Source organism: Atractosteus spatula, chromosome 14, assembly GCF_055471065.1.
Source record: "Atractosteus spatula isolate fAtrSpa1 chromosome 14, fAtrSpa1.hap1, whole genome shotgun sequence".
NCBI lineage: Eukaryota > Metazoa > Chordata > Actinopteri > Semionotiformes > Lepisosteidae > Atractosteus > Atractosteus spatula.
The window spans coordinates 39676666-39698121 of NC_142719.1; the positions used below are offsets into that span (position 1 = coordinate 39676666).

At 37.3% G+C, this 21456-nt stretch overlaps 1 protein-coding gene across 1 annotated transcript in view; it reads right to left on the minus strand.

Moving 5' to 3' along the window:
• The window catches only part of unc5a (unc-5 netrin receptor A), a 189959-nt gene that overhangs the window by 51247 nt on the left and 117256 nt on the right, over positions 1–21456 (minus strand). The window contains exon 3 of the mRNA XM_088933458.1: positions 4474–4617. Coding sequence (XP_088789584.1) covers positions 4474–4617 — 144 coding nt within the window. The remainder of the gene's footprint in view (positions 1–4473; positions 4618–21456) is intronic.

Here is a 21456-nt window from a genome sequence, read left to right on the forward strand (position 1 = left end):
ACAATAATGATTACGAAAACGTTGAGGAGAATTGAGTGATCTTTGACATTTAACTTAATTAAAGTTGATATAACATTGCTGGAAGGAAGGTAAGACATAATGGCCCTAGAAGGCTCATGGATCTTATTTCTCATTTTGGAGAAATGAATGCTTTCTTCCTACATCTATGACATTGAAAAAAGGAAGGACAAGAGCACACACGAACGCAGTGATTTTTTTTTCCCTTTAAACCTGAATTAAAGAATGCAGGACACAAACACACGAAGACTTGTTTAAAATATTATCTATAATGAACTTGTTGAGAGTTTGGGTTGAATCTTTTAGTGTCCTCACAGAGGCTTCATGACTGAATCAAGGTCATAATCTGTTCCAAACCTGTTTCTGTTTTGAGCACAAGAACAGCTGAGAGCTTACAACTTATAGCTAAGTTATCCAGGGATTGCACACAGCTATTTCTTGAAAGAAGAAGGGTTCCAGCTTCAATAACATGGCTCAGTAGCTTGTTCCACATTCCCACAACCCTTGGTATTAATATGTTTTGCCTCTCAGTGTAGCAAATTCTGTTAAATCCTGGAATGAATCTGGTGGAATTTCTCTGGGCAGATTCCAGAAAGGCATTTACATTATCTTTTTGTAACATGGTGACAAAAATTGTGCACCATAGTCTAAATAAGGTATTATTAGTGAATTGTTACAATTTAAACTATATATCCTAACATTGTTTCCTCCAATCACTATTTCCTCACATTATATAGAGACAGAGTCACCAGCTCTGCTCCTAGAGAGAACCTATTGTATGCAGCCGGTTTTATAGGTATCATTAAATCATCAATTTCTAAAGACCTAGAACTACTTAAGTGTGATTGGTTGAACAGGTGATGTGTAAAATTAAGTCATTTAGAGATCATTTGGAACAAAAACCTGAAGACCCTTCAGCCTTAAAGGACAAGATTTCCCTTAATTGAACAAATTACTTGCTTAATTGATCAAGAACTGAACAAGAGATCCTAATCTTTATATACCAGGCAATTTAGGGTGACCTAAAAGACAAATTGGAATAGCATTCTTCAGGACCAGCGCAGGATTTTTAAATATTTTAAGGGCTCCTCCTCATGAATATCTAGCATATACTGTTTATCTGCATACACTGCATTAAAAGTTATCTACTAAATATTTGCCCAATATTTACGAATTTCCTTTGCTGCTTAAGTAGTGTTTGCTAACCCTCTAAGTAGGTACTGTATATTGTTCTGACACAACTAGATTACTAATATGTCAGATTGGCCACACAAAAAAAGGTGTGTAGGAAGAGAAGTTGTTTTAATACAGAAATCTGCAGTACTTTACTAATTATATTAAATCCTATTGAGACACAGATGATCACTTTTAGTTATAATTATCTCCATAATCTTACATGCAACAGAACATATATTGATCTAATCATATTGTGCTTTTTATGGAAAAGTACTTCATTAGACCTTTTCCCATCAAAGGAAATTATCCCTGTCTCAATGACTCTTAGAAGAGTTTTGCTCACAGCCTATGAGCAACATCTCTTGTTTCTTGGGTAGAATACCATCAGGCTGTGGAGATCTGCTTGCCTTAAGTGCTTCTAACATCTGGTATAATATCTGTCAACATTTGTGCCAATACTATTAAATAAAGAGTCAATTTTTTCTTTTCATTCTGATTAAAACATAATTAATGAAAATGTGAAATGTAAAGAAATGAAACCTCTATATCGCAATGTGCTATGTTAAAGGAGAACTGCAGCCCCAATTCCTCAGACCAATCATTGAATCGCGGTAACAAAATAAATGATAGAAAAGTTTAACAAATTTTGAATTAAGCACAAAATCGCAAAAGCCGCAGAAAAATACCAACGTGATCTGCATGCAGAGTTACCAAATAAGTTGTATTTGCCGGCATAACCATCTCAAAATCCTGATCAATATTTCAATTGGATTAAAAGAGATGCACTGTATTCACAAGCCTGTGTGTTTACAATGTAATAAGGCTGCCACATCATCGGACATTTTGTTGGCTTGTTCTGAATCGCAGAATATGGCGCTGCGCATACCTAGAAATTTAATCTATTTTTGTGATGTAAATTGGAGGTTTTACAAGATGCTGTGTACATTTGACTTTCATTGTGGTTTGAAATTCACTCATTAATGCGGATTCTTTCTAACCCCGAAATACAAAAATAGAGTTGCAGTTCCCCTTTAAGACATAGTTGGTATGTACTGGAATGTGGGTGCTGGAACTGAGGAGGAGAGTGTCTTCACTGCACACAGGATCTTTTTCAACCAAGTCTGATGCATGTGCCAGGAATAAATGTCGCATGAACCCTATGTCAAGCAAGAGAACAATGATTACATATTCAATTAAATCATGGAAATAACAAGCTAATACTGAAAATCAATTGACAAGACAAACCAATGCTGGACTAAAGTGCTTTCATGGCATTCACCTGAAAACTTGCGAAACACACGACCACAGCACTTACAGTACTTCAGATTAATGAATGACTGCTCTCTCAATTCTTCACGTTCATCCACAGAGCACAACAGAAAACGGCTGATGCTGATCAAGCTGATATGTTCTTTCATCAGATGCATTCAGAACTAGCCTTCCCTGAAGATACTGTTTTCAAAAGCGAGGTCCTTGGAGGTGAGGGGGACACTCTGAGTGTGACACAAAGGCTGCTGCTTTCGGAAAGAGAGAATAACTCCAGATAGACCCTTCTTTGTAGTAGAGATTGCATTATTTTGTTTTAAACAGCTCTGACCTTGGCACTTCAGTACCACAATAAAGAGGAGATTTAAGGAGTTTAATGATGCCAGAAGCTGACAGACATTTTTTTCCCACTTTCAAAAGAACTCTCATCAGCATAGACCGCTATAGTAGTGAAGCGTGGCAGAACCAAAGAGAAACAACACCTAAACTGAACGGTTTAAACAAAAACTTATATTATTGTTAATGATATTTAGAGAATACAGAGACAGACAAAGAGGTGCCTCCTGCTTTTCAGTTTTAAATGCACTTCCACCTTTTTTATGTACTTTCCAGTTGTGTCCTCTGGTTCGGGGTTCGCTTTTGATTTTGAAGAGGTCCACTGAGTGAACTTTCTCAATGTGTCTGAGGGATGTTGAATACTTGATCAGATCTCCAAACTCAGTATTCGCACCCCAGGAAATAAACCCAATCTAACCCTAACCCTAATGTAAATGCCTTGTTGAAAACCAGGAATCCTGACCACTAGACCACATAGGAATGATCTATTTAAATATCCCCCCTCTTTAACCTTGATTGTTAGAGTATATATACACACACTCTATCATCTTCATTCGTCTGAAATGAGTTTTGATCAACACTTGCTGCACCTCCCAGTTGAGAATGGTTATTGAAAGAAAACATCTCAGGGAACAACACAAGATACAGCTACAGTAATGGAGCAAGATCTTTGGTCATACTGAAATGAGCTCAGAGAAGACATAAAGGAAAGGATAGAAGCAGGCATATCACAGCGTGCATATCACAGTAACAAATCACACATCTTTTAAAGTTCACGCTTTTCCTTAAGGCAAGCTTGTCACCTATTAATGGAGATCTTGGATCCACCAAGAGGGAAACGGAAACAGCTTATGCATTTATAGTGATAACTTTTAATTAATTAGCTGTTTTATTTTTAAGTTCTATTTGCTTGGTCCTGCTGCTCTACACTACAACAGAGCTCCCAGTTATATAACTGAACCCTTAATTGATGTACAGTAGTAATAGGATTAATCTGAGCGCCTCGTTTTGTTTTCAGTGTCTAAACATGTTTGACCCCTTGCTTTTCATAAATAACTTAATACTTCCATCTTAGAAAAGACATGCTTGTAAAAGGGTCCAAGCAAACAGCTTGTAAGTACAAATGGACTAGCGGGAATGAGTACTTGGATGTGAAAAAGCGATGCTTTGAGATGAGCGCATTTAGTCAGGAGTGAAATGCACATCAATAGTCAATTGATGTTCTGTTACATTACTTTTCAATCAAACACTCTCACATTGCACTTATAATAAATAAGAGTCTATGTATTGTGGGGTTTTGTCATTAGATATTAGTAGGTAAAAAACATTTTAATTGACACCTTGTGGTATGTTGCACGATACACAGATTTAAATAAGCAACTTAGCTGGACCTCTTTAAATAAGGCAGTGTTTTGTGCAATCTAAAATTTAAATGTTAAAAATGCAAAAATTCTAAATCAAAGGTACAAATCACAAGTTGTTTTCATTATAATACATTATGAAATTTCATTACTACTTTACATTTCAGCATATTATTAACATTATTTGTTGAGGAAAATAATATTAACAAACAGATATTAACAAACAAATATTAATTAACAGTTATATTAACAAAATACTGTAGCTCCCTGGTCCCAAGAATGGAAAATATTTAATTAGGAAATGTGTGGCACTTACAGGCAATGCGAACATAAGCCTTCTGGCTTTTTTGTGTTCCTGAGGTGCTCCACGCCACACACTGACACCAGAAGTCCTCCAGCCCGAAAATCTTCTCCACCTGCTGTCGGGAGATGTCTATCTTCACCTGCATCACTGGCAATCCTACACAAGCACAGACACACAAAATCTGTAACTTGACATGAGACTGAACCCATCCAGGCAACATGCCAAACCCCTCAAATCACTTTCAGGCCTCTATTGGCTAACAAAAATAGGTACAAAAACTTTTTGGTGAGTATAATTTGTGAAGAAACCAGTTATACAACAACTACATGAAATACAAAATTATCTTTATAAAGCCAGTACACTATATCTTGAAATCAAAGAATATCCTTTCTTTTGAACGACTGAAACCAGATAACTGGTATTGTATTATAACCTAAAGCACATTCAGTTCAATGTACATGTTCAGTTAATTTTCATAAGTGTGGAAAAAAATGTTCAATAATAAAAAGACAAAGCAAACGTACTAAAACTAGGTAAAGAGAAGCATCATTCTTAAAAAATCTTGGCACATAGTCACTCTAACCACTTGGCAGATCAAAGAGGTGATTAAACATGAAACATGTTTTTTTATCTTTTGAATAAGACTACAGGTGTTGTGGCTATGCCAAATAAATAAATAAAATTACCCACAAGTAATTTTCTTGGTTCTTAGTTAACTAGGACAACCAGGATTTGACCTTACATTCTCACTGAACCACCAACCCTAGACCTTCTCAAGAGCAAGAATGCTGAGGTGAAATAACACTAGAGAGGGCACAAGGTTTATGATATGTATGGGGAAATTCTGTATATGACATTTAATATGATTGTTTCAGTTTTCAGACTACGACAAGAATGCAGAGGTTTAAAAAAGTTATTGGCTGTCCTATTGTTTTGACTTTAAGAAAAGGTCACTCTTGTATCAAGGAAAATGTCACATCTCCGAGGGTTAAACAGCCACAACAGACATGGACAATAATGGTTGCTTCTCCTGTTGAAGCCAATCCAAATTTCTCTGTTGCAAGAGCCAGTTCACCCCCTCAGAACGTGCTCTGGCTTTGCCAGGAAACTGATGACTGATTAGATTTCAATTGTGAAAAACGGTTCACAAAAATATCAACTTTGATTTAAACATCCCCCAGGAAAGACTGTGGTTGTGTCTGAATTACATTTATTACAAGCAGGAATTCCATCTCTGGAGAGAAGAGAATTAACATTTTCTTTCTCCTACAGTAGCATTGCGCAAATTAGCCCTTCAAACCATATTTCATTATCTGTTAGGATCGCTTTTGAAGATTTTTTTTTTTGCTTTTTTGATAAAGCAGTTGTAAAGCAGTGGCATGGATTTAAAAATCCAAGTGCACCACCAGAATCAATCTAAGTTAGGTATTACTTCAGATACTTTTATTACTCCAAAGTGTCTTCCAAACATTTGTCACAGGAACAACAAAAATACAAGGCTGGTTTTGAGAAGCAAAATAATTCAATAAAAAACAAGTTCGTAAAATGTCACATATCCACCTGCACGATTTAGATAGTCACAGTGGTTCTACTGACATCACAAACCATCCTCATAAATGTCACTTGAAAAAACCTCCTCAACTCACAACACACAAAAGGGAGGAAACTTATTTTATGTTCAATTTGTTTAAACAAAGAATATCCCATAGTACCATATACAATAATGACAAGTGGGAACAATCATCATGCTATGACAGACCTGGTACCCAAACAAACTGTATAAATCCAACAATAATGTAAAACAACAGGAAGAAGGTGGAAGAAACAAAAAAGGAAACCAGAGATAGGAATGAGATAACCGAAGGGAAAAGAGAAAAAAAAAACGGATAATGGAGACCGCCTTATGTGCTCAATGTTTGATGTGCCTAGTGACTGAATTTGTAATTTCTGGGCACAAAGTCGTAAACCTTAAACTGATGGCCCTAAGGGATTCATCGGGGGTAGTGCAGGGAGGATAATATCCCGCCGTACGTCATCACCGTGGACAAAATGCATCTTCTGGCGCTTGATATCCAGAATGTTTCATACAATAAACATGAACGAGCATTTTTAATTGGTTCAGAATTCCATTACTCTCTAAATTAAGAAACGGACTTATTTCAAACTGAATTATGAATTGATTTGCAATCTGTTTACAGCTACTTTTACTTGCGCAATGGGTCATTGTAATAGCTTGAGATGATTAATTTGCCAATGCTTGTGCACAAGTACTGAATCTTGTATTTGGACTACATCCAAAAGGGTGAAAGTAAAAATCATGAATCAGTCTACCATGATATATTCTTTACTTATGTACGCACACATTTGTAGTACCTCTATTAAATCAGCCAGGGGGAGTCAGAATGGTTGCAAAGATCTGTGGCACTCAGAGAAAGGTAATTTTACACACTTTGGGTTTTCATGATGAGGTAATTGCACACGGTTTGTGCCACAATCTCTTTCATTATAATTACCTGGGTTCTTTCCTGCTGTCCACTCTATGTAAACAGAAATGCTGCAGTGACTGATTATGCTGAACAGGTCTGTGTGACTGCAAATGTATTTGTGATTATAAATATGCAGCACCAAGTACTTAATCTTGTGTGGTCACGTACATACCAAGGCTGGGTTTTTTATTTGTTGTCTTTCTTCCTGTTGCTTTGTGGACACATTGTATGACAGCTTTTCTGGATATTTGAGATTGAAGCACTCAGATTTAAAAAATAAAATTACATAGAAATGTCCTTTGGTGGGGGGAATACCAAAGACCACAAGAAAGAAGGCCCCATCTCTTTCTCATTCTGATGATCAGATGATGATCTGTATTGACTCAAGATTCATATGAACACCGACTGAATTGCAATTCATTTTAAAATGTGACCAACGTTGAGTTGATGAAATCTTCCTAACAAGATTTCTGGCAGGTAAGCACTAGTGTACTTACAGAAAGTGCAATTTGTGGGAAGGTGCCTAATTATCTTTCGAAATATTTAAACATTACAGGCAGCAATTACCTGCTACTGTCTCTTGACATTCAGAAATTCAGATGTCCAGCTGCAATTCAGCATTCTCTGTAAACCACCTGGCAGTTCAAGAAAGCAGATGTGAAGCACTCTTAAAAAAAATGCCCAACAAAACACCAGTGCTGAATCGAAACTAGGCAGACACAGTCACAGCCTAACAGGCAAATCTGTCCATTATGTCTGCTCTTTTGGCAGATCAATAAAAATCAGAGGACAAATACTGTATGCTCTAAAATATGCTCTGTACTCACACAGAGCAGATTCGTTTGTAGCTTAGTCTGCACCCACAAGGTTTTGCACTGGTAAGATACTGTACATTAATGCAAAGAGAAACAGATTATTCAACGGGCTGTAATTGATTCACTGATGACCGTGATAGTACAAAAAAAATCTTTGTTTTTCTTAAATGCCTCTAAAAGGTTACATGCCTCCTTTAATCTGTGTTTTTTTCTGTGTATTTACCCATCACTTCCAATCTACTCGAATAGTAAGTGCTGCCTTTGTGCAAGAATCCGGACACACTGAGCTCCTCTGGCATAATCAGTCCTTCCTCACTGGTTTGGATACACACTAGAGCAATCTTATTCTAAAGGCCTTCCTGTTGAACTGCAAGTTGCATGTTGTTAAGACCAATGTGGTAATATGCAGGAACCAAATAAAGCCTGGGCATCTACTGTCAGTTTCTGTTGCTCTTACATTATCACAATTTACCACCATGCAATATTTTGGGTTTGCATTGCTTCAAATTAGATGAGATTAAATTAGATTTTGTTTAGTTTTTTTGCAAGACAAACAAAGCTCTCAATCAAAACACACCAGATCCTTTTAATTACAAAAGCGGATTAAATATTTTTTTAATTACTTCCTAATGATACAATCTACTTGTTTACTTTTTACACCCCAAAGGATTTGACCTGTTTTACGAAAATCTGCTTTGCTGATACTTTCTGGCGTGCAGTCTCATTATTAGAAGAAAAGAAGCTTTAAGTCGTTTTTTTTTAAATAACAGTCTACTGTAAACAATGCTTGCTAATGTAGCTGATAACAGATCTATATTTAGAAAGAAACATCTACACATATATGAGTAGGCGTTGCATTAAAAATCATGAAATGTGAAAAAACATAAAACCATGCACAAAAAAATAAAGCAAAAATGTTCCACAGTAATTTACAATGACTAATTTCACTGTTGCAACACTTTTGTGAACTCTTGCACATTCCCAAAAGCATCTTTGTTTTTTTTTAGTCTCCTTTACATACAATAATAATAATTCCTTACACTTATGTAGTGCTTTTCTGGACATGCCACTCAAAGCACTGGGGACTCTCCTCCACCACCACCAATGTGCAGCCCCACCTGGATGATGTGATGGGAGCCATAGTGCGCCAGTACGCTCACCACACACCAGCTAACAGTGGGGAGGAGAAAAGAGTGATGAAGCCAGTTCATAGATGGGGATATTAGAGGCCATCAATGGAAAATACCAATGGGAAATTTGGCCAGGATGCTGGGGTTATAGCCCTACTCTTTTTGAAAAATGCCCTGGGATTTTTAATGACCACAGAGAGTCAGGACTTCGGTTTTATGTCTCATCTGAAAAACAGTGCCTTTACACATAATTTACGAAATAAGGATCCACACAGACTACAGGGTGAGCGCCCCCTACTGGCTCGTCTACTTCATCTTCCAGCAGCAACCTTAGTTTTTCCCAGGAGGTCTCCCATCCAGGTACTGGCCAGGCTCACACTGCTGAGCTTCAGTGGGCTGCAGGTTGTGAGTTTCAAGGCGAAATGGCTGAGGTAGTTCCCTCTTTCTGCCCCAGTCTGCTCGGGTGACAAAGGCTTTCTTGTATACAGATTTCATGTATTTTGCTAACAAGGGAAGCTACATTTTTTTAGATAACTGCAGATGTAAATGGAAAATCTTAAACATAAAATTCAGCAACCACAAGTTTTTCTTTCAATGTACCTTGAGGTCTGAATTTAATCATACAGCTAAAAACAGGAGGTACTTTTTTACCTGAAGGAGCTGTGGGAGTTCTGTCACCACTAGTTTTCTTAATTGAAGTAAAGTGTACAGCATCTTTAAATGGAAAGAAATCCACACAGATTGATATACAGTATAAGTACAGTAATAAATGCAGTATATATTTGGAAATTATTGTATGTGGAACTGCATTTAAAACTGAGAACAGGCATTTTTTTCAAATAACTCACAAAGATTAGATCCCCATTGATTAGTGGTTAGATCCCCAGATCTACCAGCCACTGACTATCAAACAGGCTTGATGGACAGAACATCCTCCTCTAATTTCTAATCTTATGTTCACAAAAAGGTGAAGCTGGCAAGTACAGCTTTTCTTTTCCTGAAATGGAGATCCTATAGACCCAGAAGTATCTCCATAGAACGGGCCATTCCAAAGAATAGCTTCATCATGTTTCTCTTCTGTTATTTCAGATTTTTATACACTATACATTATATCTTATCGTATATTCCATTTTGTTTTTCTTGTAGCTGTCACAGTTGTTATTTCTCCTTGTTTAATTACTTGCCATTACATGCTTACAATTCTAATTAATGTCTGCTGATCAGGAAAGCAAACAAATGAGCATTTCCTAAAACTGAAAGAAAAATTCAAATCACTTTATTTGGCTGACTCTTTTATCCAAGCAGTATTGCATATTATATTTGCACCCTAGAATACAGCTGGGTATCTCATTGGCAAAATCTGGGTTCAACAGCTCTGTCCTCCTTGGGATTTGAACCCACCTTCCAATTAAAAGCCTTAAGAATGCTTCTTATATCTGAAAGATGAAGCTGATGGTTATTTAAAGATTCACCTATGGACAGCAATGTATAACACTTATTTTCTTTACTGGGAAACCTAATTTCAGGTATTATTTTTACTGGAATAGAAAGCTGGCAAGACAAATGGCATTCCAAGCACATATCACAAAAGAGCATTCCATAAAATTCAACTCAACCATCTAGCAGCAGGATTTAAATCCAAATAAATCAATTCATCTGATTAGTAACCATCAGTACTTTTTAATTTAGGCAAAGTGGTTGCTTTCCTGGAGAAAATAATCTTGTTAGGCTAAACCAGTACATCAGTTATAAAACCCCACTTTTGTAAATAACACTTCATGAATGCTCAATTATGAATTGAGCATTATGAATGCTAATTCAGAATTTAAATGAACCTGATGTAACTAATGTATAATTACATTAATAAAGCATTTACTGTATATGTGAGAACAATCTGACTTTTTTTTTATAAAGTGCCTTTTGGTAAAGGTCAATTCATTTCCACCTAATTGACACTCTGTTAGTCTTTGCAAATATACTGTATATTACCAGTTTAGTGGATCCTGGGTGACTCAGCCAGTGAAGATGTTTATTTGAAACAAGGACCATAGGTTGAGCTCCATAGACAAACTGTGACAGATTCAAGCCAGGGCTATGTTAGCAGACAACTGCAGACTGGGGCAAAGCTGCACTGTGGAATTGCCACAAAGACAGAGAGAGACATGCTGCTCTTTAATCAGTGCAAATGTCTTGAAAACAGCTCCCAAAGGGCATAGAGTGTTAAATAATGATTTAGAATATCACTGACTAATTATTCAATAGGTTCAATAGGTTATTTTAAATATATAAAGTACATTAGGAGTTACATGGAATATAACCTCTATGGAAAATCAGGAAAATTATGGAAAATATGCAATCCCTTTTCTGAACTGTTATTATTAACTGTTATTTTCTTATACCTTTGCTAAGCTCTCTTCAAACAATATGGCTGCATTGCTGATAATCATCTGTTTTACATGACCGACATGTTAGATTTCACGCTACAGTTCTGTATCTTGATAAAGTTATTTCAGATTCCAAATGTAATGTAATTAGAGTGTGGGACTGCAGGAGACAGCCTCTCAAAGTGTCACAGAAAAAAAAGACAGTACATTAAAATGTAGGCTTTTATGTGACATACTGTCTTATCCAAGTAATCAAGAGGCAACTGGCATAATTAAGGGAGATGAATATGCATAATCACACTCATCATTTCCCAGTCCTCTAGTGCCCATTTGTTCCAATACTCTTCACCTTCAAGAAATGGGGGACGAGGGTGTGGAACACCACCATTCTCTCCCTGCGTGATCATGTCAATTTCCTGGTGTTTTTATTTTACCTTGGGCGAACAGTGTAGGCAAATACACAAGTGACAGTGACTAATAAGGCAAATACAGCAAACTTTTGCGCACATCTGTGCCAAACAAAATCAGAAATATCCTGCAGAACTAGCCTGCAATAAGAAATAAGAACGATAAGGAGGTCAACGACCTTAATACCAACTATATGAACTGTGCAAACACATTAGAAAAGGGAAAACAATGCTTTGTATTCAAAATAAGCTCTTGGCAAACAGACACACTGAATGCTTCCCTGGCACGACTTGTAGAGGTTAAGATATTTTTCAATGGGTTGCACGTTTACCCTGCTTGGAAGATGTTCAATAATTCAGAAGAGGAATAATTGGGGCGACCTCATCGCTGATTTCTATTGCTTACCTTGCCAAAGTGGTGATTAAGGTGGTATTAGACCCCTGCATCTCATTTCCCTTCACATATCAACCTAAACCCTCCTGTCAAAGAGAGAGACAGCCGAGCTGGTACAAGACAGGGGACTGGCTGCATGACTCCTGTGTCTGTCATGTTGATGAGACACACTGTACAGAAACAACATTTGTCATTCTAAAACTGAAGCAGCAACTGTGTAGAAGGCAGTGATGATTTTGAATTGAATGCAAAGAAATGCAGCAGGAGAAGCAGAAATTTATTAGAATGTCTACTCCTCTGTCACATATTCTAGGGTACATTTGACTTAAAAAAAAACTAGCTTTGCAGCACAAACATATGTTTCAACAGGTTAACCAAAAATATCTGCAGGGGTACGCTAAACCCTGAGATTAATCAGGATAATTACACTATGCAGTGAATGTTTTCGGAGGAAGATGGGCTACTTGAAAAATACTGTCTCCAAACAAACAAAGCAATGAAAAAAACATTTAAAAAAGCAACTGTAAATGAAACCCTGTTAATGTGTTCTCTGGAAGTTGAGCTTCTGCTAGGGACATACTGTAGAGCAGTAGTCCAGTTTTGCAGTGCTTATTAAAGTGTAAAAGGTGAGAGCCAGAGACCCATGTGCTCTTGAGCCAGGACAGAACATAGCCTGTTTATTCCATAATAGTCTCATTAAACCCTGTTGCTACTGAGTCTTACACAGCTGATGTATTTCTAAACAAAATGGTACTTTGCACTTTACTCTTTTTTTTTAAATTATTACCAAGGCTTCTTTGTAACGAATACAAACTGCTAGACTGTAAAGCAAAAAGGACAGTTTTGACTTTGCTGTCCCAGTAATTTTGAATGACACTGTACTTTAGAGGGTGGTGGTGGGGAATTATTCACTGGAAGTGCAGCAAAGTATTTTTTTAAAGTATTCATTTCAGAGAGAAGAAGATGAGATGTTTTGAGTGCTCTGCTATAATGCATTAGGAGACAAAGCTGTGGTGGGGAAAAAAAAAGAATCGGGGTGCTCCAACCTGAGGTAAACATCATTAAAGTGATTGTTCTCTGAGAGGGAATATCCTTTGTGTCAGTAAGAGACTTCTTTATTTTTCCTCCCTCTTCTGTTTCCACTCATCTCGACCTCAATTCCACATGGGTCATTTGCTTATCAGAAGCAGAGACTGGAACCAGCAGATTTGAATGCGTTGCCATTGTCAGCGGTGAAATTCAATTAGACTGAGTCCACAAGGTACACAGGCCAGGTAGCAGAAAGACCCCATTGGCAGTAAAAATGAGAACCGCATGCTTTCCCCTTGAGAGGAGATATAGGGCATCCAAGGACTATAACCAAGCCTCTTCATAAACAAGAAAGTATGATTAAATATCCACTTAATATTTTTTTTGATTTTGCAATATGCCATGGGGATGTGAATCCCACTGAATTTAGTGAATACTCAAAGGGGTTCAGCTTTCTAATGCAATTACTGTACGGATGCCTGGGTTGGGATTCAGCTTATAATACTTGCAAAATGTTCTATGACCCTACAAGTGATCAGTAACCTTTGGCATCTAACACAGTTACTATTTTAGCCTAATGTGTTTGGTAGGCATATTATTTATTCCAGCACCTTCCAGAACGTAAAAAAAAAAGTCTACATAGAAGAAATTTCTGCATTGGATAGTGTTTGGATAATAACTCTTTGAGGACACCCTAAAATGTCCTTGTTTGTATATGCAGGGGATTGGATTTTTATATATTATTCCTATATTTTTGAAGATGTGGGTAATACATCCTCTCCTCCTACAGGAATAAAAATGGTATGAAAACACCATGCTTTTTAATGGAGTGAGACTGCTGTAAAAAGATCATCAAGATCTTTATAGAGTGAGATTGCTGTAAATCCATATCAATAATATAGTCATGAAGTTGCAGCCAAGGTGTCAGTACTTTTGCTCATCACTTATTTCACCGTTATTGTTCCACCTGATAGGTGCCAAAAAATATTACTAGATTTCAGGTGTTAACTGTTGGACTCCCCCTCCCTTTCGAGAATATTACCAGCAGAGCAGCCTGCTGCGTGTTACTATTTAACACCCACAGGGGTTGTCATCTAATTAAGCTAAAACCTTTGAGTGTTCATCCCTTAATTAATGACTTATGGGGGCAAGAGAACATTCAGTAAGTACTGAAGTGGTTAAAGTCAGCATGGATCAACACAGACCTAGGGAGTAATTGGGATAATTACACTATACACTGGATGTTTTTGGGAGGAAGATGGGCTACTTGAAAAATACTGTCTCCCAACAAAGCAACGAAAAAATCATTGTAAAAGCAACTGTAAATGAAACCCCGTTAATGTGCTTTCTGGAAGTCATTGTTAGGGACATAGAGCAGTAGTCCAGTTTAGCAGTGCTTATTAAAGTGTAAAAGGTGAGAGTTGGAGACCTGTGTGCTCTTGAGCCAGGACAGAACGTAGCCTGTTTATTCCATAACAGTCTCATTAAACCCTGTTGCTACTGAGTGTAGCCTGTCTTACACAGCTGATGTATTTCTAAACAAAACAGCACTTTGTGGATTCTCTGTTCCAAATGTTATTATTTTGTGCCACTAACCAGGGAGTATAATGGTTTTGTTAGGCATTTCTTATGGTGGGTCAGTAACTACCTTGCTACGGTTTCCTAGATGTCAACAAACAGCCTTTTTTAAAGAAAGCAAGCCTGAACATAGTAGAGGGAAATATGCACTTTTTAATTCTTCCAAGGGAGTGCTTTGAATTGAGCTTGATAATGTCTTCAGGGTACACTTTGAGCTATTTCTGCACAAGCTGTGTACATTCTCAACAAAGTCTGCAGCTACTTCAGCTGCAGCTGGTCCTCTTAGCCTGCTTTCAGATATTAACTATCATATACTGCACAGCCAGAAAACGTATTGAAACTGAAACCGGTGACATGCCAGAAAATAAACATCCAAGACAAAAACAGTCATAAAGAGTAATTAATCTAAACATTACATATTTAGATTAATACAAAGGGATATAATTTAATTTAGTACATGCTATGTTTGGTGGATAGATGGAAAAAGCCACGTCTGCTGGACAGGCTGTGGAATCCAAAAGTTCGATTCCTGTGAAGGAACCAGGAGTTACGGAAAGTAGGTGAGGCAGCCGAGCAGGATAGGAGTTGTGAAGGCAGGCGGGAATCACCAAGCAGGATGGCACTGCGAGGGCAGAAGGAGACTGCTGAACAAGATATGCGCTAAGCTGATGGCCTGACAGGAAAGAACAAGACTGGGAAGCTGTGCCACCAACCAAGGCAGGAGGGTGGGGGCACGACACAATGCCACTGGTCTGGTTCTCAGCTGGGCTGAGGAGACGATGGGTAACAGACGGGGAGATGGCTGACCTTGTGGTTTGGGAACCGAAACGATTCCCAAACCACATCTGAGTAGCTTAGTTCAAGCAGGTTTTTCGTCTCTCAAGCGGGTGTGTTGCGCTGCAAGCACTTCCCTAGGCAGAAGGAAGCTCAAGGTCAGAGCACCAGATCATAGGCGGATCAGGGCTGAAATATCCCGGGCTACATGGAATAAATACATTTTATGGGGGGGCAGTTGCTCAGCTCCTGGTGCAAACGCGGCTGGTTTCCGTGGAGACCCAAGGCCTATGAGCTAGCCCAGGCGTAACTGTACATACATGAAATGTACAAGAAGAAGAAAAGGCAATCGTATATTTCTAATTCCCTCAATTATTTTCGGAAGATATAAGGGCTAATTAGCTCCAAATACCTAATTAAAATGTGTAAACGCCTGAATTGATGGTGTAATAGTTTATGGGAAATGTCAAGTTTGTAGGTTATTGTTTTCTTCCTTTTGAGCACAAAGAATTTTGCCGGTTCTCCAAAGGCGATAAACATTAAAAAGCTGTGTTTTCATCCTTCCCCTATTACCAGCATTAATCACAGGAACACATACTTATTTAAATAATTTGTATTTTATTAATACAAATTATGAGAAAGATACAAGTCAGTATTTCACTTCAGGAACAGGTTTTTTTAAGTAGACATTTCTGCAAAGACACAAACATATCCAGTACATGTACTGTTTAATTCCACATACTGTTAAATGCCCTCATATTTCTCATAACAGGCTTTTGCCTCTTGTCTATAATCCTTACTACATTTGAGCCTTCTTGCACTATAAGAGTATAATAATGCTTACAAACAAGAAGAAGCCATTTGGTCTACATAGCTAGTCTGGTAGTTAAGCTAATCAGTTCGAAGATCTTGCTCAGTTTTTTCAGAAACAACATGAGTAGCTTGTTTCATACTCTCACAACACTCTGAGTAAAAAGGTTCTCAGTTTTTAAATGCACTTCCATATGGTCTCCATGGGAAAACGGATAAATCTGTGTGTATTTGCATAAGCTTTCTATTTAAGGATACATATGATTTGGTTCACAAAACTAACGGTGACAGAAGAATACATGATGTAAAAAACAGGAAATCAAAGTTAAAGATTTTAACTTAAAAGTAATTCCTGTATTCCGTTTCAACATCAACCAGGTAAGGAATACCTGTTCATTCTAATTATCAGCAAAAGACAAAACTGCTGTATGCATGATCAACACATTAATTTAACATACAGGTATTAGCAATTGTGCAACCTTTGTAGAAATAACTAAACTAGAATTGAGCCATATCTTAGCCCCATCTTAAAACGAGGAAGTGGAAGAGACTGTAAAATATGTTAAATAAACAGTCTTTGGCTTACTTTTTCCTCAAGTTAAGAGCTGACATAAAATATATCAAAGGTTGGCTGACACTTAATCAAATTAATAAACACAGGACTTCACAAGCTTCAGAAATGTGGTAAGGTTGACACATGAAAGGGTACTTAAATCTGTCTTACCTTCTACATTTAGGACAACTTCAATCAAACATATGGTTATACAAATGTTCACACACTGCTTAAGATAACACTACAAGGGCATTTGCAGTAATAAATTAAACAGATACAAACATACATCATCGCTTCTTATTATAATAGAACTTCCTGCTTTGAATATGGAGATAATTGGTTTTCCAATTCCCAGTCTTATTTATGAACCAAAGATGATCCCAATTTATCAAGGTCAAGGAAATAAAAGTGTAAGTTAACACATCTGATCCAGTTATTTTAAGTAGGCTGTTAAATATTTGACCAACAGAACAAATCCAGTCATGTCAGTGGAGAAGTGTGGTGGGTTAAATGGAGTTCATTTTCCCCTCATAAAGGCCAGTTAATGGAGTAAAGAGACAGCTGTGTTGCAGAGATAATTGACCTTGCCATCTGTTTCAGGTTATCATCACCAAATACTTCTCCATCAGCCATACCGACAGGCTGAAATACAATTCCCATTATAAGGATCCAGCTAATAATGCATTATCAATTAGACTCTTTGCTATTGATCGATGTGCAGCAGGTGGCTCGAGCCCATTATCTTCATTTAAGACTATATTGTCCCTTTCCTGCTTCTCCTATTTCCACGTGTTCATTAAATTCAAGCTTATAGAAGTATCGGCTTTTACTTAAATTGTGGCTTGATTGTTCTTCGATACCCCAGATCATGTTTAATCACCATTGTCGGTTTTCATTGTTATTCTGCAGTCCTAATCGCAATTAGAAAATTGAATTGCAAAAGTTGCTTTCAGAGCCAGAAAATGTGCATCTCTGCAATGGGTTGTGAATGCATTAGTGATCCTTATTTGGACTTCATTACAGTCTTTAAAGTACCAGAGTTCTACTAAAAACCCGAGAATCTTACTAGGATACATATAAATATTGACAGAAAGTCTTTAGGTATGAAGAAAACAGACTGACTAAATTCAGACTGTTAAATTTAATGCTTTATACTTTAAATATCACAGAATCACATTTCCTAGGCTCTTTAAATATCAGTAATGACACATTGACTACAGTACTTTGAAGATCTAATAATGTGTATTTGTGTACTTTTTCATGTTCTGAAATTGACTATTGATAATTTATGAATAGCCAAGTAAGTGCCTCTGAGAGAGCTCCTGCAACTACAATACTCTGGTCTATAGCTATGTGGCAGAACTGATAAAGACTACACCTTCTTCAATAGCTTGCTGATGAAAGGCTTGTGATTGAAGTCATTTAGGGAATCCAGCCTTTTTGCCTCCTTATACAGACAATATTTTCATTTGAAAAAGAGTTTTGTGATGTGAAACAGACACAGACACAAGAACACAGAATCGCGTAATGAACCAGTTTATATATTAGCGACAATACTAAAGGTTTCTTGAAAATGTCTGTTAATACCCCCAAGAGTAAGCAATTACTTTAGGAGTTGAATAGACTGGATTTTGAAGGCAGTATCACATTTAATCACATCAAATATCTTTCCAAAAACACAACAAAGATACAGAGCAAGAAACATCAATTTCTTAAACAATATTGTTTGACCTAGATGACCTTAATGACCTAGAAAAGAACACAAAAATGGTGGGACCGTCCAATTTTCCCACACTAGTTCCATGCCCTTCAGTCACAAAAATGTTAATCTTCTGAATGATCATCTGCATAAGGCCCTGCTGACCTCACAAGGCCAGATTACCATTTGTCTGATTTGCCTGTGCTCATATTGCCGCACTGGTATATTTTCTCACACATTACATGAAGGCTTCTCTTTTTAACTTTGGGTGATCCCATATTATTTCCAATTCCAACCTTTCAACCAAGTCATAGACTGTACTCTGAACTCTGGTACCTGTTGTGATCATAGAAGGGGTTCACTTGTAGACCCAGAAATAGAATCTTCTTCATTTTCACAGACTGTTCAAATATTTTTCACTGCTTTCTAAAACTGTCCATTCTAATTTTTTTAAAGAAAATGAAAAATGACTGGGAAAATTGTTTAAAGAGATTTTGCTAACCTATATTTCTAATATTAAATACTGTACCTTTACTTGTCAGGAATCCCAAATGATTTAATATCCCTTGATAATTTGTACACTCAACTAGAAGTATTAAAGGGATTTTTGCATTATTTGTCTAATACTTGCATCAATGCCAAACAGACCTTAATTTTAACATCACATTCTATGTCACAGTTTGGATCTTTTATGAAAGAACACGTTTAGCCTTTTATAAATTACTTGAAATTATCCTCCAGAATGGAAACCTTGGGAAAACCGTCAAATCATATGAAGCTATTTGGAAATCCTGACAGGTGAGTGAAGGTATTTAATGATCTGTTGATAGGTGTTGATGTGAAAAAGGTAAAATTCTGAAAGAATGGAAACAAGATGAATTAGCAAATTCACACTTCACTGATGGATGCAATGATGTTGCAGAGACCACAATGAGATGAGTTAAAAAAAAGACCACAAACGAAGAAAAGCAGCCTAATGTTGGCTTGAGGGACCACTGTTTATGTAGAGACATACCATGGTGTGACAGTCAGCTTTTAAGTTATGTGCTATGATCTCAAGGAAAGCATTTTACAGCAAAGTGGGAAAGAAAAAATGAGAGAATTTAGAGAATAATGAGACTTGATGTTCACAGAAACATTTATGTGTGGAGAAAGCTGGGGGAGGAATTTTGAGTTAATGAATGAAAGCAACTGTGAGGCACAAGGGTATAAATTTTGCAAGCCTGGAGAAGTTTCTCTGCAAGACAGACTCATAAAAGGTTGAAGAGCATACACATTAAGTGGTCAGTTGCTCTAATGATCATTCACCTCCCTTCCATCAGTTAGGAAATTCAGCTGTGAGAGGGATGAGGCCCAACCTGTTTGAAGGGAATCTAAATGCATGAGTTGAGGATCAGTTGTACAATTAGTGTCAACATTATCTGTAAATAAGAAAAAGTTTGATCATGCACCCACTGAAATGAGTTCCACTGAAAATGAAAAAGCAGAAATGTTTGACATTTTTTGATTGCAGGAAGCTGAAAATCGTTATTCTCTTCTGGATTCTCTTGGCCTAAGAGACAGAGTTGAACAACTTTAGAACTAGAAGCTTGTCTTTAACTTTCCCATGGTCTAACCTACAGTAGCACAGATTTGTTGCCTGCTATTGTCTGCCTTGTTAGTTCTGGATTACAAGAAACATTTTTTCTTGATTTTTCCAGCTTCGGTATGGCATGTCTCAGCTGGTTTTATTACTTCTCAAGATTCAGAAACTGGTTTGGTGTGCTTTAGCTTCTAACAACACTGCACTACACTCTGCCGTGTCTCACTGCGGTAAAAGCACAGTGAAGTGTCATCAAGAGTAAGCAGGAGTTGTGGTGAGGGGCAAATGGGTCGGGAATAGCGCCTGGCGTTGGCGGATAGTTAGATCCTCTCTACCTGCGTGCTGTACTTCCCACTTGTAAATATAGCTGGAAACACTCCTATGTTTTTTTCTATTTTTTTAGGTAAAACGAGCAAACCTGAAGTACAGCAATACGTTTTTTTAATGTCTTTAGTTTTATGCTTAGCGATGTCACTGTTTCGTTAAGGTTTTTAGGGTGTGCAGTATATTTGTTTTAAGAGTATAAAAAGTGCGGGTTGTCAAGAGATGAATACAGAGCTCCGTAGTGTTTATTGTGAGTTAAGTGTATTGTTAGAAATTATTATGGTGTGTTGTGTTTAAACGTGTTGTAGTATATTACAACAACAAAAAAAGTTTTCTGTAAACGTTTTAAACAGGAGAAAATAATATTATGAGGCGGGAAGTTTGCTACCTGGCTACCTTCTTGCAGTACTCTCGACTTGCCTGCGCGCCGATAACGAGAGACGACCAACTCTGAAACTGCCAGTCCTGGAGGGATCCGCTAGACGTCACCACAGCCAGGCCGCCCAGGGTCTGTGACGTAATGCCGTCAGGTAGTTGCTCAGTACATTTTATGGGAGTTGTAGTTCTTAAGCCACCAAGTCCTTAATGATTGTCTGCGAGCAATCATAGCCAGTTTGTATATACCTGGCTCCCCTTAAGACAGGGTTACACAAGCACAATGACTTCACAATAAAGCGCGGTCAAGTTAGTTAAACCATGATTCTAATTGTACTAAAGCACAATGAAATAACATTACAAGCATAGGTAAACCATAAAAAAGCTATAAAATCATTCAAATTTAACATTGTGCACCTTTCACAGGCTAACTTTGCAGGGATGGATGGAAAGTGTTAGAATTCACTTGAAAAACACAATATGAATTCTATATCTTACTTTTTGAAATCACTAGATCTACAGAGAGAAGGACCCAACTGACCCTCTTCCCTGTGAGGTTTATTTCCTTAGGAAATTTCCTTCCTAAATGTCATAATTTCTTAGTCCCTTCACCACAGCAGTACATCAGTCACAGGCACCCTCCTGAATATTTCTG